This window comes from Priapulus caudatus, unplaced genomic scaffold (genome assembly GCF_000485595.1).
Source record: "Priapulus caudatus unplaced genomic scaffold, Priapulus_caudatus-5.0.1 Scaffold785, whole genome shotgun sequence".
Classification (NCBI taxonomy): domain Eukaryota; kingdom Metazoa; phylum Priapulida; class Priapulimorpha; order Priapulimorphida; family Priapulidae; genus Priapulus; species Priapulus caudatus.
This window is the reverse complement of record NW_014577846.1, coordinates 46,987-71,207: the sequence shown is the minus strand read 5'-3', so window position 1 is coordinate 71,207 and position 24,221 is coordinate 46,987. Positions and strand designations below refer to the sequence as shown.

Genomic DNA, 24,221 nt, shown 5'->3' with positions numbered 1-24,221 from the left:
TCCCCCCTATAGCTGCAGACACCCGGCTCGTATCTCGTTGGCAAATTTGGCCTATTATATAATTAAGCGTAATTATTATTATTCGTGTCAGATTGTCACTGCGGCTCCTGTATTGCCGACAAGTTAGCCATGACCCGTCATATCACTGTACGCGCGGGGATCACATTCAGACATTATTTATTTACGGTCTACTATAGCTGCTGCTACTGTTACTGCTTCCGCCGACCAGCTACCGCTACTGGTACTAGCGGCGTTACTGCCTACCTTGCTTACTTGCTTAGCCCGGCTACCGTGGTTACTTCACGCCGATATTCATGACGTACTCGGCTACTTGCTGCTAGGCCTACCGCTACTGGCTCACTCGGTACTAGTTGCTAGCGCGCCTTACTTGCATACTGGTGTACTGAGTGCCTACTGGCTACGCCTACTGCTACTGCTACTGCTACTGCTAGTCTGCTACTGCTACTGCTACTGCTACTGCTACTGCTACTGCTACTGCTACTGCTACTGCTACTGCTACTGCTATTATTATTATTATTATTATTATTATTATTATTATTATTATTATTATTATTAATATTATATTTATAACCCATTTTGCCTGGGAGCAAAGCCACGCGCGGGTTGTGTTCTGGGAAGGTGACCTCTATTGATCACATGTACAGTATCTACATTTCTCTGAGGGGAAACTGATCCCTTGCCCCCCTCCCCGCTAGCTACGGCCCTGGATTATTATTATTATTATTATTATTATTATTATTATTATTATTATTATTTATTCCTATCGTCTTCTAATCATAATATAATCGATATCTGAATCCTAATATAATTATTGATCAGCTTTGCAGAGATCTGCAAATACAAGATACGAGATACAATCATAATTGACCTGGAATGTGTGTGGGATGAGCACATCGCAAGCCACTGCAAATATGTATAAAAGCCACAAAGCCACAAACGTCGTGTTCTACGAATCGGCGTTTATTAATCGGCGTTAATCGGCGTTTGTCGAGACGGAAGTTTTGTCACGTGACATAGCGGCATGACTCGTCTGCGCGACCCAGCACGTAAGCTCATGTGCGGTGTCTAGCGTATATTTTCGCTGCGCCTTGTAGATTTCAGATAAGCGAAATATGTGATCGTTATGTGTGTGAACTAAGAGATTACATAGGTTTACGCGAGACGCGGTTCGCTGCGTAAAACCTTAGCAACTTTCGTTGGGGATCCTGGTAGAAGAAGAAATAATATAGGTCTCTGATCGACATTCAACGAAGCGAGACGTACGCAGCGCTTGTGACCTAGTAATCTATAAAGCAGGACCATGTCTAGGGTGTTCTTGCCGGCTGTTGGCGAGATAGAAGGGTGGAGTGAAGCGGACGTGGTAGCATGGCTGAGACAGGTGAGTGAGTGAATGGAGGTACAGTTATACTCATATCTCTATTATGTACTCTTGATAATATGTAACATATAGATACAATTAATGTACGTAACTAGCAATGTAGATATTCGTAACATAGCTCTAGTACTATATAGCCCTGCGCTGTGACGCCTGTGGCGGAGCGCAGGGCTATAGTACTAGAGCTATTCGTAACATAGATACAACCAGGGGTTAATAATGACAGGAGACAAGGTTTGTCATTATTAACCCCTGATACAACGATACTTACGTGTTAGGCCGACCAGAACTCATCTTTCGAAGTGTCGTTCGATATATGCCAATATATATATAATATGCCAATATATGCCGATAGTAGGTCATATAAACGTAGTGAATATCAGTTTCTTATCATTCTATACACTATAGACTTTTACCAGACTAAATTATGCATAAGACAGCATTGAAAATACTGTGGTTGTCAGTTGTCACATACATGATGAACTGCACTGAAATTGACGAATCTACAGCACTAAACATCGCACATTTAATTATTACAATTACGTATAATATTACTAAAAAAATTATTATTCATGGTAGTGTTGATTTTTTTTTACATCGCCTCCAGGTCAAACTTTGACAGCAATATTAATTGTAGTCTACCGGCTTAGCTCTACCGGTGTAGCCCCTTCCCTCCCGCTACGTGTACGAAGGGGAGCTACACTGATAGAGCTATCACTATTAAGAGTCCATAATAGAGACTATTATACATATATCTATATCTATAGTCTCTATTATGGACTCTTGATCACTATGCTATTACACAGAGCACACAGCCAACGGGGTAAGGGGCAGTGTTCATGCAGGAGCTCGGGTTACAATCCTGCTGTACTGTGTGGGAGACAGATGTGTGTGTGTGCACGTGTGCATGTGCACGTACAGATGTGTTCAGCATACGCTTCACCAGTCGTGTATGTAAGTGTACTGCACTGTGTGTGTTATCACTGTGTGTGCACAAATATCAGGTGTGTATAACATAGGGATCTCTATATAATAATATATCAGGAGTGAATAATAATAGATAATCTATGAGATAGTCTTCTTTATTAGATAGTCTTCTTTATTAGATAGTCTTATAGATAATCTTATTAATCTAATCTATCTCAAATAATCTATTACTATTCACCCCTGAATATATAATAATATCTCTATATTATACATTCCTTCAAATATCCATGCAGCTTTCATGTTCGTCAGTGTGTGGCGGCGTGCATGTGTGCTTGCGTGTGCACGTATGCGTGCTTGTGTGCCTGTGTGTCCTAGCTAGTAACAATAACAGCGTGCTATCCGTGATAATACCTTTATGTATATTGTGAAGGTAAATATATAGTCTGGTAATGTGTCTGGTCAAGGGTTAGGTTTAAAGTCATGTGTTATACCACTAGGCACTACTCTAATTGCCTGATACTTGTGTGACTGGCCCATGAAGAGGCGATTATACGTAGACAGAGGTTCTGTAGTGTATAGACTAGGTCAGTAGAGTATTTGTGTCATTTCAGTTAGAAGAGAGACTGTGTGTATGCGCACGTATAGATGCGTGCATATAGTTGTTGCATATGTGTGTGTTATACACACACGAACTGGGTGAAAAAATGTATATGGATTTTTCTAACTGGAGCTATGTATAGCACTATACTGGCCCTATTACGCAAGTTCAAGAATTGGTACGTGTCTCAGTACAAGTTTTGTGTGACCTATATATTATATTCTATATATTTTACGCGTTCAATTGTGGCCCCTAGTTGCAATAGGTGCGATGCAATGGTATTCGTTACTCTTCTAATTACCAACAAGTTGTTTTTGAACAGTGTACTCAGTATTTTTCATGCTAATATATATCATAATCATAAGTATTAAAATTATAGTAATAGTTGCTTCTACACTGTATGTGTATAGCTATAGGTTTTGTAGCAGTACTTATTCCTTTCTACCACGTCTATGTCACATTTCATTTATGGTTGGACAGTAACCTTGTCATAAAAACTTCGCTCAGTGTTTCCTTATAGTATGCCTGGTGATCAACGAGGCGATGCATGAATGACTAGCTGCACACGGGGCGGGTGCACACACCCATGGCGACCTGCGTGAATACATACGTGTGCTTATGCCATACACGAACATATATGCACACCATGACATTGTATTCATACATACTCGCACGGAGACACACGTACGAAAATGCGTGTTACGGAGGAGCGTCTGAACTGCATTTACGGGAACCTGTTACCAACAACAGGCGAAACGAGAATAGATCAACATTAAGAATTTCGTAGTAAATACATTTCGTGTTTATTTACCGTCATTTTAATATTGAAATGGTCCAAGTGCTTGTGTTCTACATGGTGTACACGATTACAGCGTTGATAACTGATGCATCATTTCAAGAGTCCATAATAGAAAAATTAAAAAAATCAAAAAAATTAAAAATCCATTTTCTATTACGGACTCCTGATCATTTTTCTCTATCATAGATAACAGCGTGTGATCGGTTCATATCACGATAATGAAGTAAGGCGAAGTATAAAATAATACGGAGATGGAATAAAAAAAAAGAGTTCTATTTGGTCAACCGACTATTGGTTGTCGTGTAGCCAGACTTTCGTGCCGCCACAATCCTATGGCGGAACAAAGGCCTATTTTAGGTAAGAACAAGGTAAACGCACACGTTATCAGACAGGTATACAACACTTACGCTGAGAGGGTCTATGTCCCCCGGGGTACTGCCGGAACGTACCCTGGGTACGGTCCGGTATACCGGAACGTACCTTGGTACTATCTAATATGCTAGACCGTACCTCGCCTACTCCACTAACGAGTCTAGGGAGTCGCCTACTCCCTAACCCTAACACTAACTCTAACCCTAACCCTAACCTTAACCCTAATCCTAACCCTAACCATATCAAATAGTGACCAGGGTACGTTCCGGCAGTACCCTGGGGGACATAGACCCTATGAGCAACACGCACCATATGCGATGCATTCACACACGCACGCCTGCACGCACACAAACGGGCAGGCAGCGGGGTTATGCACGCACACCACTAAGCATAACTCACAGAAAGATCGATTTAGTTATAGATCTAGTCTGTGCTCTGGAGACAGATCTAGACTCTACTCTAGAGATAGGTCTAGACTATCTTTCTGTGAATTTGTGCGAGGCATTTGAACGGCATTTACGTGGGATTATTAATCGATAGAGCAGTTTGAGATAGGGGGATTTTGATATGGATTTTGAGATGGGGGCGCAACTGCGCAGTCAGGATTTCATTTTAGAGAGTGCGGATTTTGTGATAGATAGGGTGGGGGACAAATAATAGCTGCGCCCCCCGTCCTGGATCCGCCACTGTAGAGAATACATAAACATTGAGACAGCTAGGCAGCTACCTATGCGGGCCAGCCTAGCTGTTAGGTCATTGCTTTTGCTCATTTTGCTTTATATCGTTACTTTTGCTTTTAGCAACGCATGTTTGATGAACTTTACATATAACCCTGTTTCTAGTGATTTTAGACAAGCCAACACGAACACGCCAGTACACGAATGCACGCGTACACTGATACACCCACGCACGCGTGCACGTAGGTAGGTGCATCACCCAGTTACACAGGCGCCCGCATACACACATGCACGCACGCACGCACTAATGCACACACGCAAGCCCGCATGCACGCAAACATTCATTCACCAGCGCACCAGCGCACCCGCGCACGCACGCAGAAATGCAGGTCGGTGAACCACCCACGCGCATCAGACGGACAGCCAGACACGCACACGCACATACACGCACGCATATACACGCACACGCACATACACGCACGCATACACCAACGCGTGCAGACAGTCGTAAATGCGCCTATACGCACACAGGGAGGACGTGTGCGCCGATTTTATATCTATTAGGCACGACAGGCCGGCAGAGGCACTGACATACCCAGGAGTGCATAAAAACAAATTCCTCCTAATGTAATAAAGAATTAATGCCTATTATGTAACAGTGTGTAACAGTATGTAAAGTATGTAATAGTGTGTAACATTATGTAACAGTAAAAATTATGTAACAGTGGTATGTATATTTGACAGAATGACTGCGAGTGCTGCATAGGTGCTTTTCAAAAGAGACAGATCACCGGCCCAAAACTATTGGTACGTGAGTAGCGTATCCACAATATCATGAACCTATCAGGAGTAAATAATTGAACTGAAGGTTCATAATAATGGTAACACTGCATCTGCTAAATCTAATAATAAATGTGTAGATTAATTGCTGCTTATGAGCTCATTATGATTATATTATTAATAATTATCATTTATCTCACCTGAGCGATTAGGTAGTCCGGTAGCTAGTGTATACGGTAGTCCATTTTTCATCTGCTGTAAACATAGTTCAGGTATGGTCTGTTTCTATTTGAAGGTACAGTTAGAGTATTACATATTGTAGCAGTTTTAATTGTTTTAATATATTTTATTTAAAACAGGAGCTAGAAGAAGGTGTACTGTTAATGTGGCGTGAGCTGCCAATCAGGTTCCGAAGGTAACAACACCACTTTCGTCAGTAATTGTACTTCGCACATTAAGTTTGAGGGCCTATAATACATATTGTGTAGGTCAATTGATTTGTTAAATATTTGTAAGAAATAGCATGAACCATAACAAACATACATATTTAATGACAATTGCTACAGTCCATGCGTCGGGTGCCGAGTCATACGTGCTTCTAAAGATTTTACAAGCACTGGTTAGAAATCCTAGTAATTATAGGAACGTAGATAAATGATATTCCCTGTCTTGGATGGATGGATAGATACCAGACACTTGCAAGCTTCGCTCAATACCTTCCCTATAGGTGTGTTGTGTATTAGAGAGCTAAGCATTGGCAGTTTTTTTTTTATCAAACGCTAGGTGACACCACTTGCATAACCCTAATCTTTCTCTGAAGCTGTATAATTATCCAGATAGTATAAAGCCGTAGGCTTATGGCTTTGTACTCTCCGGCTATTGCATTGTACTCGTTGGTATATTCTCTGCTGCAGAGTATATTTGCAGAGTATGTAGATTCTCCAAAACATTCCAGTATGACCAGACAGCTCATGAACCACGACTCATTCCAGAACCCAGCAGCGCAGTGCGTGTATTGCATGTAGCCTGAGACAATATAAGCATACGTGCATATTCTATCCTGTATTAAGGCCCCCGCACACGGCGAGGTTCGTGCTGAGCACGGAGCGTGAGCTTCGTGCTCAGCAGGAACCTCACACCCCCGCACACGCCGAGTTGTCAGTCTCGCGAGATCAAAATTATCAAACACGGCAGATATTTTCCTCACCGCCTCGCGAGACCGAAAACTCAGTGAAATCGACCCTGCACACGGTCAGGTTCCTGCTGAGCACGAAGCTCACCGTGTGCGGGGGCCTTTACTGTACAATACTCCCTTTAATGACATGTTCGATCCTCACTGTGTGTATCTAATTGAAATATGGTAATTTTGCAGGTTAATAGCCGACTGTTTAAAGAAAACAAAAAGTTCCACAGGGTAAGTTTATTTGCACCTACTACTGTTCTTATATATATATATATATATATATATATATATAATATACACATATAGTATATATATGTTATCCTATTACATATCTTTGTCTATTATAGCCTAACCGCTGATGTATAAATGAAGCTCAATTTAAAATGTCTATACAAAAGGTGTGTTGTCCTTTAACACTAATAACAGGCAGAAGATAAGTTGTTACATACCAGGTTTTGATGCCAAGCCACAAAATCTATAATAATCAAGAATAGTGAAATTCCCACACATGCATGGACGCACGCACGCACGCACGCACGCACGCACGCACGCACGCACGCACGCACACACACACAGTTGATTTTGAAATGCCCAAGTTATTCTTTTCACAGCAAGATGAAGTTCCCAGTAAAACTTCCTGTTCAGAAAACCCCACCGCCCCCAGTCACCAAAGACTACCATCACGATGATTGTAAGTTATGTATGCCTTATTCAAATATTTGAATGATAAAGAAGACAAATGCATGATAAGCTTTGCAGTGTGGATTATAATTTCCTCTGTAAAGACAACTAGATCTGAAATCTGTGACCATATAGTGATGATATTACTATGCAGTGTTATTTTGTTATTGGATCATCCACAACTAACAATAGGTGGCACTAATAACAGGCAGCGATTTATTTTTTGATTGAAGCAGAATTCTTTCTTTACAAAATTGCACAGAGTGGATCTTCAGTTACGTCTGATTTCTAAAGTTAATGACTCTTCTTCTTTTTGTTTACAGGTGATGGCAATTCTTCTGATGGATGGGATAGCGAGTTTGACGATCTAGATGATGATGGTGATGGCGAGGTAAGTGATATTATCTTCTTCACAATTACACCTATGACTATATGTCAACCGCATTGTGTCACATCGCTTCCAGCAAAATCGCTAGCTGTCAACTGTAACTACAGCATGCTAATGTCAGCAGTTCGTCTGCACAAATTGCACTTTGAATTAGACTTCCACTTTGTTGTTGACGTTCAGTTGTGCAGATTCCTAGAAATCCATACGATAAACAGTGCACAGATTGGGAGTCCAATATAACATACACGGCTAGGCTATCCTGCAAGCAGTAGTCACAGAAGTGGCCACTAGTCCATCATTCACATATGATGGTATCAGGAGTCTATCAATAGTCAATGTATAGTCAATAGTCAATAGTCAATATATCAGGAGTTTATCAATATAATGATAGACTCCTGATGGTATATGCAAGGATAGTAGACACTGGTCCGATTGGATGTCACAGTGTCTCGATTGTTTGCTTTGGTTTTCACTGGCAGTTCTGTAGCTGTGCAGGTGTAACGAATAACGATGGGTACTGGGAACAAAGTCCACACGTAATGTGTGATTGCACGCCATCAATTCGTCATCATTGGTCTCTTCTGCTGTTTGATTGAATAACAATGCAATTGTTTGCCACCGAATGTTTGTCATATAGTTGTATGACTTTGGAGTAAATTTTCTACAAGTGTTAGTATTGACTGCGTGTCTACTTGTGTGCAGTTCGTGTGAAAAGTTTGTTTAGTCCATCACAGAAATCTGGTTATTGGTATAGACAGACGTCTGCCCTCTCTCTAGTAGCGAATGCCAACATAGATAAATGAGATCATGGACTCCATAATCCTGCACCACATTTCGGTTAATATATAACGACTGCACGCAAATTCGGCAGACACGTCGACAGCTCCATCACGGCCGTAGCCTGCGGGGGCAAGGGGGGCAGCTGCCCCCCCCCCTAGATTTTGGAGCAAAAAAAAATTGTTCTACTAAAAGAGAATTGTCGTAGTCAGAATGAAGGCTGTACATGTACTCAAAAGTGCCTCAAATACCATCTCCTGCGATCTACATTTTCAAAATTACCCAGACCCCCAGACCCCCCACCTGTTTATCACCCCCTCCTTTGAAATCCTGGATCCGCCATTGCCCCCCCCCCCTAGGAATTTGCTCAGCCTACGGCTCTGTCCATGTGCCTTGGATATTGCTGAATCTGATACAGTGAGACTGTAAGAGTGAAGCAATTTTAATAGCTGCATTTTCCTAAGATGTTATCTGCAGTGGTCGTAAGCGACTGAACCAAAGGCAAATTCTCTACGTAACCACTATGTTACGCTGACTGAATCTTTGTCTGCTGTTCATACTTTAAAATGGGGATGAAAATTCTACGACAGATGGATACGGCCACAATGTTGCAGGAAGTGGTATCTTTCTTTATTTCCACAATTCTTACCATGAGATTTCAGCAAGTTACGGTGATATGTACAGACTCACAGGCGACTTACAATTACATACAAATAAAATTTGCTCGTGAGTGTGTAGATATTTCAGTGATGTGTAACCGGTGGTGTAAGATACAGGCAGCTTTGCTCAGTGGTTGGTGCTTATGAGTGTTGATTAATACCCCGTACAGACTACGAAAGTTAGCGCGCGTCAGCCGCGCGTTAACTTAGCGCGCGCTAACTAGGAGCATACAAACTGCATATTTGACCCTACTTTAAATGAGTCATCAGTTCTCCCACTGCTCAGTTCCCTGCTCACCACGTCACCCCGCAGACAGCGAGGTACAGCGAGCGTGCGTGCGAGCAAGCATACGTAATCTAAATAAGGCTATGCGCATGCGAATTGCGAAACTTAGCGCGCGTTAGGCACCGATTGCATACAGACACAGATACCCCGTACAGACTACGAATTTTAGCGCGCGTCAGACGGACTAGGAGCGTACAGACACAAAACTCTGAAGCGGGCTAAATGAGTCATCAGTTCTCCCACCGCTCAGTTCCCTGCTCGCCACGTCATGCACCCCGCAGACAGCGAGTTACAGCGAGCTAGGCTTAGATACAAATATCTCGAAAAATGGCCTAAATATCTTTCTGGAAATTCTCCAAAAAATCTCTAAATCTCAATTTTTTTTCTAAATATCCCCAAAATTTTTCTAAATATCTCAGTTATTTCAACGTAATGTCTTTTAAACATATTTTGTGCGAAAAAAAATTTTGTAACAATTTTGAAAACAGTTTGCACCGCTGGATGGTTTTTCTTAACAGAAAAGGACAAACTCATCCTTACAACTTCTAATTTGAAAAAATAGTGTTTTATCTTCTAAATATTAAGGAATTTTCTAAATATCCAGATTTTTCTAAATATCCCGAAAACTTCTAAATATCCAAAAATATATCCGGATATTTGTATCTAAGCCTACAGCGAGCGTGCGTGCGAGCGAGCGTACGTGACCTAAATAAGGCTATGCGCATGCCCATTGCGAAACTTGGCGCGCATTATAGGCACCGATAACAGACACAGAGTTAGAGCCGGATAACTTGGTGCGCACTAAGATAGCCCTGCTTCGTAAGGGGGGCCAACTTGGAGCGGGCCAGCGCATATTTGGAGCGGGATAGCGTGTACACACTACAATATTTAGCGCGCGCTAGTTTGGTACCATATCGAATTCGTAGTCTGTACGGGGTAAGAGTTAGGGTGGGATAACTTGGTGCGCACCAAGATAGCCCTGCTTCGTAAGGGGGGCTAACTTGGAGCGGGATAGCGTGTACACACTGCAATTTTTAGCGCGCTAGTTTAGTACCAATGTACCATATCAAATCGTAGTCTGTACGGGGTCTTAAAGTGCATAACGCATCCACACGTCACTGGACGCAGTTAGGGTACAACCAGTACACATCTTTATTACGCTTATTATGGTTGCAACCAGTGTCCTAACTAATGCAGTCTGTGACCACTTCTTATCATTCGTTACTTTATCAGGAATATGAAAACCCAGATGAACTTCAAATACAGAAGAACGCGAATTTTGGTTCGTATAATTTTTTGCTATTATTGCTACTTTATTTGGAGAAAATATTAACAAATCAACGCGATGCGTGTTAATGTAAATGAAACGTTTTATGGGACATAGGAAGTCAGATAAAAGACGTCCCCTTTAACTCTCGTACAGAATAAAATGCTCTGTATTGTAAAGCAATGTATCTTATGCTTATCAGGTAACACAAGTCATAGTTCATCAATGGAAACATCACCCAGAGGAATGCCGCACAATGAACCAACAACACCGCTTGTGTATGAGCTACCGGATCTTCCACCACTAATTGACAGATGTGCCAAACCACAAAGACCTCCAAATGTTTTTGTAAGTATCTCCTAACACTATAGCCTCGTCTACACGGCGAACCTTAACTCGAGTTAAGCTAACTCGAGTTAAGCGTTAACTCGAGTTAGCGATTATTGTAGGCGTCTACACGACAACACCGATAGCGATTATTACCGATTTATTATTCGTGCGTGCGTGCGTGTGTATGTAAACGTGCGTGTGTGCGTGCGTGCGTGCGTGCGTGTGTGCATGTGCACGTACACTTGCGTGCGTGCGTGCGTATGTACCCTACACGTTGGCGTGCATGCGTGCGTGTGTGCACGTACACGTGCGTGCCTGAATGTGTGCGCTGCGTTTACACGTGCTTGCGTCGCGTTGCGTGCGTGTGTGCGCGCGTGCGTGCATGTGCACGTAGACGTGCGTGTGTGCGTGCGTGCGTGGCGTGTGTACGTACACGTGCGTTCGTGCGTGCGTGTGCACGTACACGGTCCGTGCATGCGTGTGTGCGTGTGTGTGCACGTACACGTGGCGTTCATGAGTGTGTGCGTGCGTGTGCAAGTACACGTGCGTGAGTGCGCGCGTGAGCAGGTACACGTTCGTGCGTGCGTGGCGTGCGTGTGCACGTAGGCGTGCGTGGCGTGCGTGCATGCGTTGCACGTACACGTGCGTGCATGAGTGTGTGCGTGCGTGTGGCAAGTACGCGTCGCGTGCGTGTGCAAGTACGCGTGCGTGCGTGTGTACGTACATCGTACTAGTGCTGCCGCCTATCGTGGGGTTAAGCTAACTCGAGTTCAAGCACACGGGCCTTAACTCGAGTTAAGGTAACTCCGAGTTAGCTAACCTCGATCGACTGCGAGGTTAGGCTAACTCGAGTTACCTTAACTGGAGTTAAGGCCCCGTGTAGACGCTTAACTCGAGTTAAGGTTCGTCGTGTATACGTAGCTTATGTGTACATAGCAGTCACCGATTTGGACAAAACGGCCCAGAAATATTCCTAGAATAAGTAGATGTTGTTCAGAAATTACTGATGATCTATTGGTGAATTGATCAAAGGCCTGACAAGTACATACTATAAGGCTTACTGCAACGGTTGTTTTTATTGACACTTTTTGTGAAGTTAACACAGTCAGGCAAAAGCCAATATAAGTGATAGGGAATTGGCTCTATTTGAGTTCTGAAAGTGTTCTATAACGTATAATGAAGTGTTGAATGTTGATAATGAAGTATTTGAATAATAAAACTGAATTTATACATTGCTAGATCCCACTAAGTATCAGTTCATCGCCACCCCTTGAAAACGCACCAGCACCCCCGGCAGAGGTAGGTCAACGTAAGGACACGTTTGAATACATCGACACACACACGCACACATCACTCAACACAGTCACACGCGACTTCATTTACGCGATACACATATATTTACGATTCAATGATAGACAGAAAAATACATTTCTTCTAATGAAGACATGTGATTCGCTAGGTCCTAGAAGAGTGCTTCCCAGCAAGACCTAGGCCTAGGGTCCCTATATACAGAGAGTTGCGACAACCAGGATTTTGACGGCCAATATTGTTTCCAAATGGATCCACACCGCTGCCGCTCAAGTACAGCGCTGTATGGATACGCATAATTCACAGAGATTATAGCTAAGACATGTGTCTATGTGTATCTAGATTTCTAGAAATGTTACTCAAATCGTTCGCGCCATATGATAGTTTAATTATACACTTTCTTACCGCCGCCCATAGCCGTGCGTATATTAGCCTGTGCGATAACCCCGCGCGTAGATACTTGCGATAATTAATTAAACCACTCGCGCTTCAATAAACTCAAGAATCACAGGGAGATCCATTAGATAACAATCATGCTGTTTATATGTATGCTAGTCATAGTCTAAAACTATGTAACTCAACCTGTTCGCGGTCGACCATATGATTAGTTTAATATATAGCACTTTCTTACCGCGCGCGATAGCCGTGCGTATATATACACCCTGTGGCGATACCCGCCAGGCGTAAGATACTTGCTAATATTAATTAAAACCACTCGCGCTTCAATAAACTCAAAGAATCACAGAGATCTAGTAACACACGTGTACTTGCAGACACGGACAGAGCACCACTCATGGCACGGCACGTGTCACCGTGCACCAGCAACGCCACCGCACGTGTAGCGCTGCACACACACACAAGCACGACGCACACATCGCCGAGTGTTTAATTATTATAATGTATAGGTATTACGCAGGGCTGCAACTTGGGGTGAATAGGTGAGAGTGAGATGCGAGGGGAGCGAAGCGACCGAGCGGGGTGGGTGTGGGATGGGGGGTTTGCCCTCCCACGGTAGGCAGCTTTGCATTTTATAACTTCAATTTGTGCAATTGGTGTCATACTAAAGTGGACTGTTTTCAGATACTGTAATATTTTTTTTGCTGTGGCGTGAGATATTGTAAGATCAGCGTGAGAGCGTGCAGATTTGGTCAAAAATGCGTGAGTCTCACGTCAAGATCGCGTCCAAGTGTCGGCATGACTGATTTCGTTACGAAATCGTTGATTTCGTAACGAAATCAAGTCTACAAGAGTGATTTCGTTAGAGCGAAATCAACTTACTACGAGTGATTTCGTTTACGCAATCAGCTACTGCGAGTGATTTGCGTTAGCCGAATCAGCACTGCGAGTGATTTCGTTACTGAATCATGCTAGCGCGCCAAGTGTCCGCATGACTTGATTTCGTTAGCGAATCATGTGATTTCGTACGAAATCAGAAGTCTATCAAAAGTGATTTCGTTACGAAACTTCACACCGTACTGCAGTGATTTCGTTACGAAATCAGCTACTGCGAGTGATTTCGTATACGAAATCACGCTACTGCGAGTGATTTCAATACGAAATCAGCTACTGCGAGTAATTTGTTACGAAATAGATGGCTGGGCACTTGGCCGCCGGCGCGAGCCAAGTGTTGGGCATGACTTGAATTTCGTACGAAATCAAGTCTACAAAGTGACTTCGTTACGAAAATCAGCTACTGCGCAGTGATTTCACGTTTAGCGAATCAGCTACTGCAAATGAGTACGGTGCGGGTACACGCACGTGCACGCGGGTAGCAACGCACGTAGCGTACCCCATGCTACACTTTGGCGCCCGCATAGATTTCGTTACAAAATCATTGAATTTCGTACGAAATCAGTCATCGACACTTGGCGCGCGGGACGGCGCCAGTGTAGCAATGACTTTCGTACGAAATCACTCAATCGGGCCAGTAGCTGATGTTCGTACGAATCACTCGCAGTAGTTGATTTCGTAAACGAAATCAACTTTGTAGACTTGATTTTTGTGATTATCGTTACGAAACTCAATGATTTGTAAGCGAAATCAGTCATGGCGACACTGGCGCGCCGGCGCGCCAGGTGAAGGCAATGATTTCGTAACGAAATCACGTCGCAGTAGCTGATTTCGGTAACGAAATCAAAGTCATGCGACACCTTGCGGCGCCGGTCGCGCCAAGTGTCGCATGATTTGTAACGAATTCATCTACTGGCGAGTGATTTGCGTTAACGAAATTCAGCTAGCTGCCGATTGAGTGATTTCGTTTGACGAATCATGCTAACAGCTTGGCGCGCCGCGCGCCAAGTGTCGGCATGACTGTGATTTCGTTACAAATCAATGATTTTTTTGTACGAAATCTATGGGGCGCGCAGTGGTAGTGGGGGTACGTGCGTGTACCCGCGTGCACCGTGCGTGTACCCGGCACGTACTCATTTGGCAGTAGCTGATTTCGTAACGAAATCACTCGCAGTAGCTGATTTCGTAACGAAATCACTCGCAGTAGTTGATTTCGTAACGAAATCACTTTGTAGACTTGATTTCGTAACGAAATCACTCGCAGTAGTTGATTTCGTAACGAAATCACTTTGTAGACTTGATTTCGTTACATTGATTTCGTAACGAAATCAGTCAATCAGTCATGCGACACTTGGCGCCCCATAGTCTACGCGCGGTATCGCACAGGCTAATATACGCACGGTTATATGGGCGGTAAGAACATGGCGCGAACGATTTGAGTAACATTTCTAGAAATCTAGATACACATAGACACATGTCTTAGCTATAATCGCTGTGAATTTTGAGTTTATTGAAGCACGATTAGTCTAATTAATTACTACGGACCATTGTACAGCGTATCCATACAGCACTGTACTTGAGCGGCAGCAGTGTGGATCCATTTGAAAACAACATTGCGTCCAGCGATCACGTGACCGATTTTTTCCGACTCGTCATGTCGCAACTCTTTGTATATAGGGACCCTACCTAGGCCTACTGATGAGGTACAGGGGCGACTTACAGAGGTGAGTTCTTTTCAATTTATGCTTGTTATCTATTTATGTCTATTCAAGTAGGAAATGCGACACATGGTCCTTTACACTTGTATACTTTGAAAGAAATGGACAGTGCAAGGTTGATGTACATAACAAATGCATTTTCCTATGAGTTCATGCCAGTACTAGTGCTAAAAATAATTCATATTTATATTTGGCCTGATAATCACAATATTATCAATTACCACAACTCATTTTCTAACTAATCTTAAGCATATTCTTACTCTCCATTTTCCTTGTACAATGCCGGGTACTTTTGCTAGTACACATGTACAAGCACAAGCCTGCGTACGCACGCACGCACGCACGCACACACATAAGTTAATACTGCCAGACATACCTGCTGCAGTTACGACGATTAAATATCTATATAACTGTGCAATAGAGTTACGCACATGATCATATCCTGAAGATAATTAATACATGTCTTAATATTGTTAATGAATTAAATAAACTCGTTTCTTAAAGGCGAGTGGGGACCAGAAACACAGACCTTGGGATAAGCCGCCACTGCCCACCACGCCTAAACCGTCACTTTCGAAAGGATGGGTTAGCATAACTTCTCCTTCATCGACTCTCAAGGTTGGAAATCTGACTGGAGGCTATAGCCAGACGAGTCCTGCATCCAGCTCAGCACCATCGGTAAATATAGATTATAACGTTCGTGTAATGCATGATAAACAAGAATGCATCACATGTTCATAATCACAGGCACTTGGGACAGAATCAGTAGTAAAAACTGAAAATAATATGAACGCACATTCACAAATACTACCGTACCTCTCAAATACAGTTCCACTGTTGTGTCATTGTATATCAACTTTCCTTCATAAAAACTAATGCCGAACGCGCCCGCACTCGCCGCTGCGAGTGTGCTGTGTCGCCATGATAATAATATATAAAGGCTTTATATATTACTAGCGGGATACCCAGCGTTGCCCGGGGAAATCAGTGGCGTTACTCAGTTGGTGACCGCTTGGTTGAAAGGAAAATACCCCAAAAAATCTAACTATCTATCTATCCATGCATCCATCCATCCATCCCATTCCATGCCATCCCATCGCACCGCATCCCATCCCATATCCCACCCTATGCCATTCCATGCCATCGCATACCATCCCATCCCAAACAGTAAAAAATAATAAGAAATCAAAAGATAAGACATTAAAAATTAAAAGTAAAAATTAAAAAAATTAAAAATAATACATACCATGCCATGCCATGCCATGCCATCGCATGCCATCGCATGCCATGCCATCCCAAACAGTAAAAAATAATAAGAAATCAAAAGATAAGACGTTAAAAATTAAAAGTAAAAATAAAAAAAATTAAAATAAATACATAAAGAGGTAGGTAAAGGTGAAAAAAGGAAAAAAAGGGGAAAATATGTTTCCCAGCTCGGACTCAAACCCGGAATCCAGGTGTAGGAGACGGATGTTCTAGTGATTAGGCCACTGCGCCGTTAAGGGTATACACCATGGATTCACACTACGTGATGTTAATCTGTACGCACCGCCATCTATTGATGAATATAATTTTTATAAATTTTTAACTTTTTAACTTTTTTAAATTTTTGTTTTAGCTAGAACCACCTCCCAGACGTTCTGATTCTGAAAATATCTTTAGTTTTCCTCTAGGCTGCGAAGTTATCTAGTTATGCGAGTACGGACTAATTCGACTGAACAACTTTATATATATATAGATTTAACTTTTTTTAATTTTTGTTTCAGCCAGAACAACCTCCCAGACGTGCTGATTCTGAAAATATCTTTAGTTTTCCTCTAGGCTGCGGAGTTCTCTAGTTATGCGAGTATGGACTAATTCGTAGGGGTGTAACGATATACCGTATATCGGTATTATAATTGCAATATATTTGAAAACTCTGTAGTTATCGCGATTACAACTTCCGGATATCGGAATATTTTACGTACTGGTAGGTTATAAAGAATAAATTACTTGACACTTCGCCTTTATGTCTATATTTGTTAATAGGGCATCGAAAATTAATCAATCGGCGGTGATATATTACGAAGCACAATGCTACACGGCGCATACAGTATTACTTGGTAACGCGACACACGGCATGGAGCACTGCGCGTTACTAGCTGACGGCGGGCAGAGATGGGGCAGCGCGTCGATGAGCCGAGGCAGAGAGCACGGGCAACCAGGGAGTCTATATATAGCTTATGCTCACCTGAGTGCCCGCGCGCACGGCGCATACAAGCTGAAAGCGAGCACCCACTGTTTCAGTTTCAGTTTCGCAGTTCATTTCAGTATCCAGTATTAGCCCAATTATGCAGCAGGGTATTGTGTATTCCAGCCACGGGCAGTTGCTTCCTCCCGCTTTTCGGCAGACTCTCTAATGGTACTACGGCGTATCAGTACGGTGATTTACTTGCACAGAGGCTGGCACTGTCAGCGGAAAACATTGCCGTGCTTCTGTTTCTCAGGAGAAAAACATAGAAATTAAAATCATTGTGATTATAATTACAATATATGATGAATTAACAAACGCATCAAATTGTACTGAATCATTGCATGTATAAGACTCAAATGGTCCCTACCTATGTGTCCCCGGTTACCTATGTGTCCCAGTACCCAGGTACCTATGGTGATCCGCGGTACCTAAATGTTATCCCGCGGTACCTATGTGTCCGGGTACCTATGTTGTTACGGTTCTACCTATATGTGTCCCAATACCCAGAGTCTATTTTTCCTCCGGTACCTATGTTTCACGGACCTATGTTCCGGCCCCATAATTAAAAGTGGTCATATGAGAGATAAAATTGCTTGCTTTGGCCTTGCGTGATACAATGTATAACATCACGTTTTATGTACATGTATCACTTGACCTTGAGCCCACCCTGATTGTCAATCTGGCCACAGCTTATCTATATAATGCTTATACCATAAGTATCAATACAACACCATATATGATGTTGGTATATATCTGATCATGTTATACCATGCGATATTTCGCATGGTGTGTCCCCCGCTTAATGCAAAAAATTGTACTGAACTGACAGCTTTTTATGTGAATAATTACTAGCAAAAAAACATTTTATACATTTTTGTTTTGCTGACGTAACGGCCTCAGGGCCTAATCCCTGAATATCACTTTGGTTTCGTGTACTGGGAAACATAGGTACCGGGACACATAGGTACCTGACGGTAGCATGGGACACATAGGGTATCTGGACACTAAGGTACCGGACACATTAGCCGTACCTGAGGTACTGGGACACATAGTGTTACCGGGACACATAGGTACCATGGGTACCTGGGACACATTAGGTAACGGGACACATAGGTACGGCGACACATAGGTATGACCCCCTCTCCCCAATTACGTATTGAAAATATTGCCAATAACGCGTTTTGTCGTATTGCAATATATTGCAATACGGTTTTTGGTCGCAATACTCACCACTACTAATTCGGCTGAACAACTTTATATAAATTATATAGAAGATATAGATTATCATGGCGACACAGCACTCACAGCGGCGAGTGCGGGAGCGTTCGGTGTTAGTTTTTATGAAGGAAAGTTGATATACAGTGACACAACAGTGGAACTGTAATTGAGAGGTACGTTGGTATTTGTGAATGTGCGTTCATATTATTTTCAGTTTTCACTGACTCTGTCCCAAGTGCCTGTGGTCATACGGTTGGATGGAGTTGTACGCGACAAGAAGGCCTGGAACGTATAATTTTTTTGTGGATGCTCGCCCATTGTTTTTTCTCAAAATACTATTAGAGATATACAGGGTTTTTGGGAATAATAAATTGCAAGCAGGCTTGATGCATAAATGACATTGAAACTGGATATCTGTCTTCTTCATTTCAGGGAACAAATTCCCCAAAGAAACTAGCACCCCCAAGTAACGGTTATTGTGAAATGAATTCAATAGTGAACCCACCGTCCGTGCATGCGGTACATTTAGATTTATCATTGTTCTACATAGTGGTTCCATATGAGGAAGTTTACTAATACAATAGTATGCACTTGTACATATATCTATGAAATGATCTGTTCATAAATATGTGTTGTAAAGAAAACTAGATCAGAAACTTGACAAGACATCTGTATTGAATTTTACAGAGTGTAGAAGTAACCCCAGAAAATCAGAGAAGGAGAGGTAAGTGTGAACAATGACACTGCTCCTGCAATGGAATACTGTGCATTTATTTCCTTGAATACAGGCTGCTTGCAGCTGTATTATCATTGCAGGAGAGTGCTATATAAACAATATGTGACCCGCTCCAGCATAATACGGACAAAGTCACAAGTTATTGTTTTGAGTAACGAGCATGCACACATGTCAATGCTGAAAATGGCCTACCTGGACAAAAATTAGATTTTTACAAAAATAAGTTCCTAAGTGCATATTTAATCCGGATATATAGGTTCACATATCTCTAGATTATTATGGTCATTTTTAATATAAAAAAATAAAATGTGCATGGTCCGGTATACCGGAACGTACCCTGGTACTATATTATATGCCGGACCGTACCTCGCCTACTCCACTAACGAGTCTAGGGAGTCGCCTATACCTACTCCCTAACCCTAACCATATCAAATAGTGACCAGGGTACGTTCCGGTATACCGGACCGTACCCAGGGTACGTTCCGGCAGTACCCTGAGGGACATAGACCCTATGAGCCAAACTTAACATAAACACCTTCCTGTCAACAAAAACACACAAAAAGTAAAAAGTAAAAAATAACATAAAAGCAAAGAAAAGTACAAAGTACTCATACTATCTGCATGTGTAGGATTTCACCTCAGTTATTACAGTTATTACGGTCAGTTAAAACGGGGAATTACTTATTATATACACATATAAATACTATACAACACTGGTACACATCCGCTATATATAACCAGGAATTACTTACTATATACATATACACTTGCCATAGAAGGTACCTGCTGTATAACACTGGCATTTTAATTGTAGGATTGAATGCTGAATGCTAAAGTGTGCCTGCTCACAACGAATCGGGGGAAATCCTTCTATATGCTATATGGGCATTTATGAGCCTATGTACAAATTTATCCATCTCAAACACTGGATTACTGACCTTACTATTCTACTCATTTGGTTTTTTTATTACCAACAGATGGAAAGAGGGGTCTGCCATCTATTCCAGTTTGTGTAAGTACACAACTACATCATTAAGATTTACGAAGCAATAAGCTGACATAACAATAATAGCCTCACGGGAGCGAATCAATCGTCGCTCCCGTGTATTTTTTACCCTGTCACGAACACACACACACGCACACGCACACGCGCGCACACGCACACGCACACGCACACGCACAATATATATATATGGTATAGTATATTCATGCCACGGTCTCTTCCCTAGTCATTGTTGGCAGGAGTTTAGGGTAATCTAAGAGTTTATAATAATGTATTACATTGTCTATCACAGGGTGTGAACACAGACGTTTCTGGAGGGCGAGGTGAGTATATAAAGTGAAAATGCTATCGACCAATGGATTCACGATCTGTGCAAAAACATCAACTTTCTAACTGAGACAATACAGACACAAAATATAATCGTCTTAAACCCCTCTTTTACTAGGTAGTGCAAAGAGAGTACTGCCACCGATTCCTGTTTCAGTAAGTACAAACTAAATGAATATAAACCAATTACTCTTTTAGCAGATATAGGCATCTTTGTAAGTATTTATCGGTATGAATATTATAGTTGGCAAGTAGTCAGCATTAATTTGTACAAGGTGATCCAAACATTAACTAAATAATCAAGTTCACAAACTATAGTTCATTTTATTGGTATGTTTTTAGCATTTTGATAACTCACGTTAAACCCATTTAATCTTATTTGATACAATGAAGAGCTGTGCAACCATGCAATTACGTTATTCTCCAAATCTGATTAATCAGGTTTTACATTCGTGACATGAGAGTAATCATAATACTGGATTTTTTGCACATTTTTTGTTCGCTGCATGTGTGTAAGCTATTGGTTGTTTTCACAGCCAAATAATCGCAAAGTGGGTTCTGAGCTTAGCAACCAGAGCTGGTACCATGGAAACATAGGCAGGGATCAAGCTGGAGATATGCTTCTCAAGATAGAAACGGTAAAAACATAAACTGCAATAGCCCAATTTACCATGACTTTCAATGCATTGGCAGATTGTTATACGCCTACGCGTATACACTCGATGTTTCCATGCAGTATTTTTCGCAGCTTTATGATGAACATATATCATTAAACAGGATGGGACGTTCCTGGTGAGAGACAGTAAGCGAGGGAAGTGCCCATATACTCTCGATGTCTTGTTCGAACGCAAGACATGGCACTTACAAATCCGACAGCGACGGGATGGCCTCTATGCCCTTGGATCCGAGAAGGACAATGAAACGGTGAGTGTTAATATCTGCTAACTAATGAGCAAGACACTTGACACTAGGTTTTGGAATTACAATGGAAACTGGCAGGTAAAGTAAGTTCAATGTTCATCTTTTCTATTATCTTTGGGGAAAACATTAACCAGTATTCAACAGTGTAGGCTCAAGCAGTTTTCAGGAGTATACACATTCTCATATTTACATTTCAGGAGCAGTTTTACTGTTCAATTTCAATAGAAAAATGGATGATTTCAATACCTGCCCTTACCACTGGTGACAAACATGACTATGCTGCAGTATATTTCCACATGCTACGCATTTGATGCATGTAATTTAAAATTATAAATATACAAATGATTGCAATATTTTGGCGTTCACTATTAGTTTCGGTGAAATTCTGCATTATTTATGTTAAAAGCATGTTTCAGTTAAACAGTAGGGAAACATTTCTATAAAATGTACTGTCATTACTTCACTCGAGTCATTTTGCACACAAAATGTAACTGCACACAAACAAGTACTTCCCACGCTAGACCTACACCAACATCTTGTCAAGATTTTGTGGTTCTCTTGAAGAACTACCTCAAAAAGCATGTCAGAAAAAGCATCAATATCTCATTTCATTTGAGACCATGATTTATAGCTAGCAACACTTTTATATGTCGGAACAAATCTAAGGGTGTCGTGTGCTTTGTTGCAGAAATTTGCAAGCATTCAAGAGATGATTGCACATCATAAAATCAACTGTATCAGCCTAGCCAGGGGTGGCAAAGTGATCCTTGATAAGGAGCCATGACCTGGCAAGTGTCAGTCACCATTGGCACTGTGATTCGGCTGTAAGCCTGAAGCCAATAAATGCTTCTCCCTATTGTATGAAATCCACACATGTATATACGCCAGTAATGGATCCCTGTGGAATGAAAACACTAGTTTTCGTTCTGTAGCACTAACATGGTGATTGTTAGTCTTACTACTTAGCTAGCTTAGATTCAGTAAAGGTGAATGCCTTTGCTTTATGCTATAGTTAGCAGCATGTGTTACCCTTCATACTACGGAGGCAGTCATTCTTAGATTGATATTAGAGCAAATGGTTATGGAATCATATGCTTCAATGCATGTATAATGTAAAGTATACGTGCTGTGCAGAGAAGAATATACTTGCATATAGTTTTATCTAGATATGTGCTGCAAGTTATACAAATGTTAGCTCAATTGCAGATCAAACCTAATTTAGTGAAATGAAATCGTATACGTGCCAAAATAGGTTCAGTACTCATGCAGTCAGTGGAATGACAGAATAATCACCATGGTCTGTGTATTTACTCTAGCTCCAGCCATGGATCATACTGTCTTACAAGTCGTGTACGGTGGATGGTTAAAATAGTGTATAAAATACTTAATACAACTTCCAATGCGTATATTTATATCAATATTAGTACATTCTACTGGCACAAGTTGATGAAATGTATGTGATGATGTTCACTATGCACTGTCCAAATGTATATAGCATAACAACTAACTTATCGTAACCCTGTTACAAGTCAGTCGTACAGGATATTGTAATGTCATAGACTGTGCGAAAATATAGCAGCTAAATTTGTTAATAGTTAATGCTATGATAACGTATTAACATATTCACTATGTTGGTTTTAGTTGACGTTTATATTTCCCTATGGTATTTTGCCAATTGCAAGTACAGACTTCACACAAATATATATATATATATATATATAGAGAGAGAGAGACAGAGAATTTTGGCATTAATAAAAACAAAAACTGATATGTTCACGAGCTTATTTTGTACCTTTATTATTCGGCTATCTTGTACTGAAATCGGTTTATAGCTATTTATTGTCGTATTGCTGTAAATTATATTCCTAAACGGTGCCGATTCGGAACATGCCGAAGGCCTCTCAATCAATGCTGTGTTTGAATACAATTTACAGCAACACGGCATTAAATAGCTATAAACTTATTTCAGTATACAATAGGCGTATAATAAAGGTACGAAATAAGCTAAAAACATATACATTGTTGTTTTTATTTATGCCAAAATTGTAAGTGGGAAATCGTTAAAAACGTGGGAAAATATGTGTCAAACTCCTTTGAGATTATTTACACCTGATATATATACATATATATATATATATATCAGGTTGTCAAAGCATCTGTCCAATATGTCTGAAGCCAGGGAGTACATGATAGTGTTCGTGACCAATATTCTGTGAACTAGTTAGTTATCACGTAAGCTGCTGTCATAGATTGTATTGACTACGAATGTAATATAATTGTCTGCCTAGCAGGATATTATCATTGCTGTAATTGCCTGTGCTATTGAGTTATTATACTCTTTCATATA

General features: G+C 41.4%; 1 protein-coding gene across 3 annotated transcripts; it reads left to right on the top strand.

The window, feature by feature from the left end:
• Nucleotides 1-1,130: 1,130 nt before the first annotated feature.
• Nucleotides 1,131-24,221, top strand: LOC106813512 (B-cell linker protein-like). 3 transcript variants are annotated; one of them, XM_014817658.1, is made up of 17 exons: nt 1,131-1,399; nt 5,514-5,576; nt 5,909-5,964; nt 6,922-6,963; nt 7,344-7,423; nt 7,737-7,804; nt 10,757-10,805; nt 10,993-11,138; nt 12,360-12,419; nt 15,941-16,114; nt 19,575-19,611; nt 20,601-20,635; nt 20,919-20,949; nt 21,072-21,109; nt 21,490-21,591; nt 21,731-21,877; nt 22,563-24,221. In XM_014817658.1, exons 1-17 carry the CDS (start codon nt 1,322-1,324, stop codon nt 22,656-22,658), a joined length of 1,302 nt encoding a protein of 433 aa, XP_014673144.1. In that variant the 5' UTR covers nt 1,131-1,321; the 3' UTR covers nt 22,659-24,221. The 3 variants fall into 3 exon arrangements, with proteins under 3 accessions (XP_014673144.1, XP_014673145.1, XP_014673146.1); XM_014817659.1 differs by lacking the exon at nt 12,360-12,419; XM_014817660.1 differs by lacking the exons at nt 5,514-5,576; nt 5,909-5,964 and having other exon boundaries at nt 1,378-1,399; nt 22,563-24,219.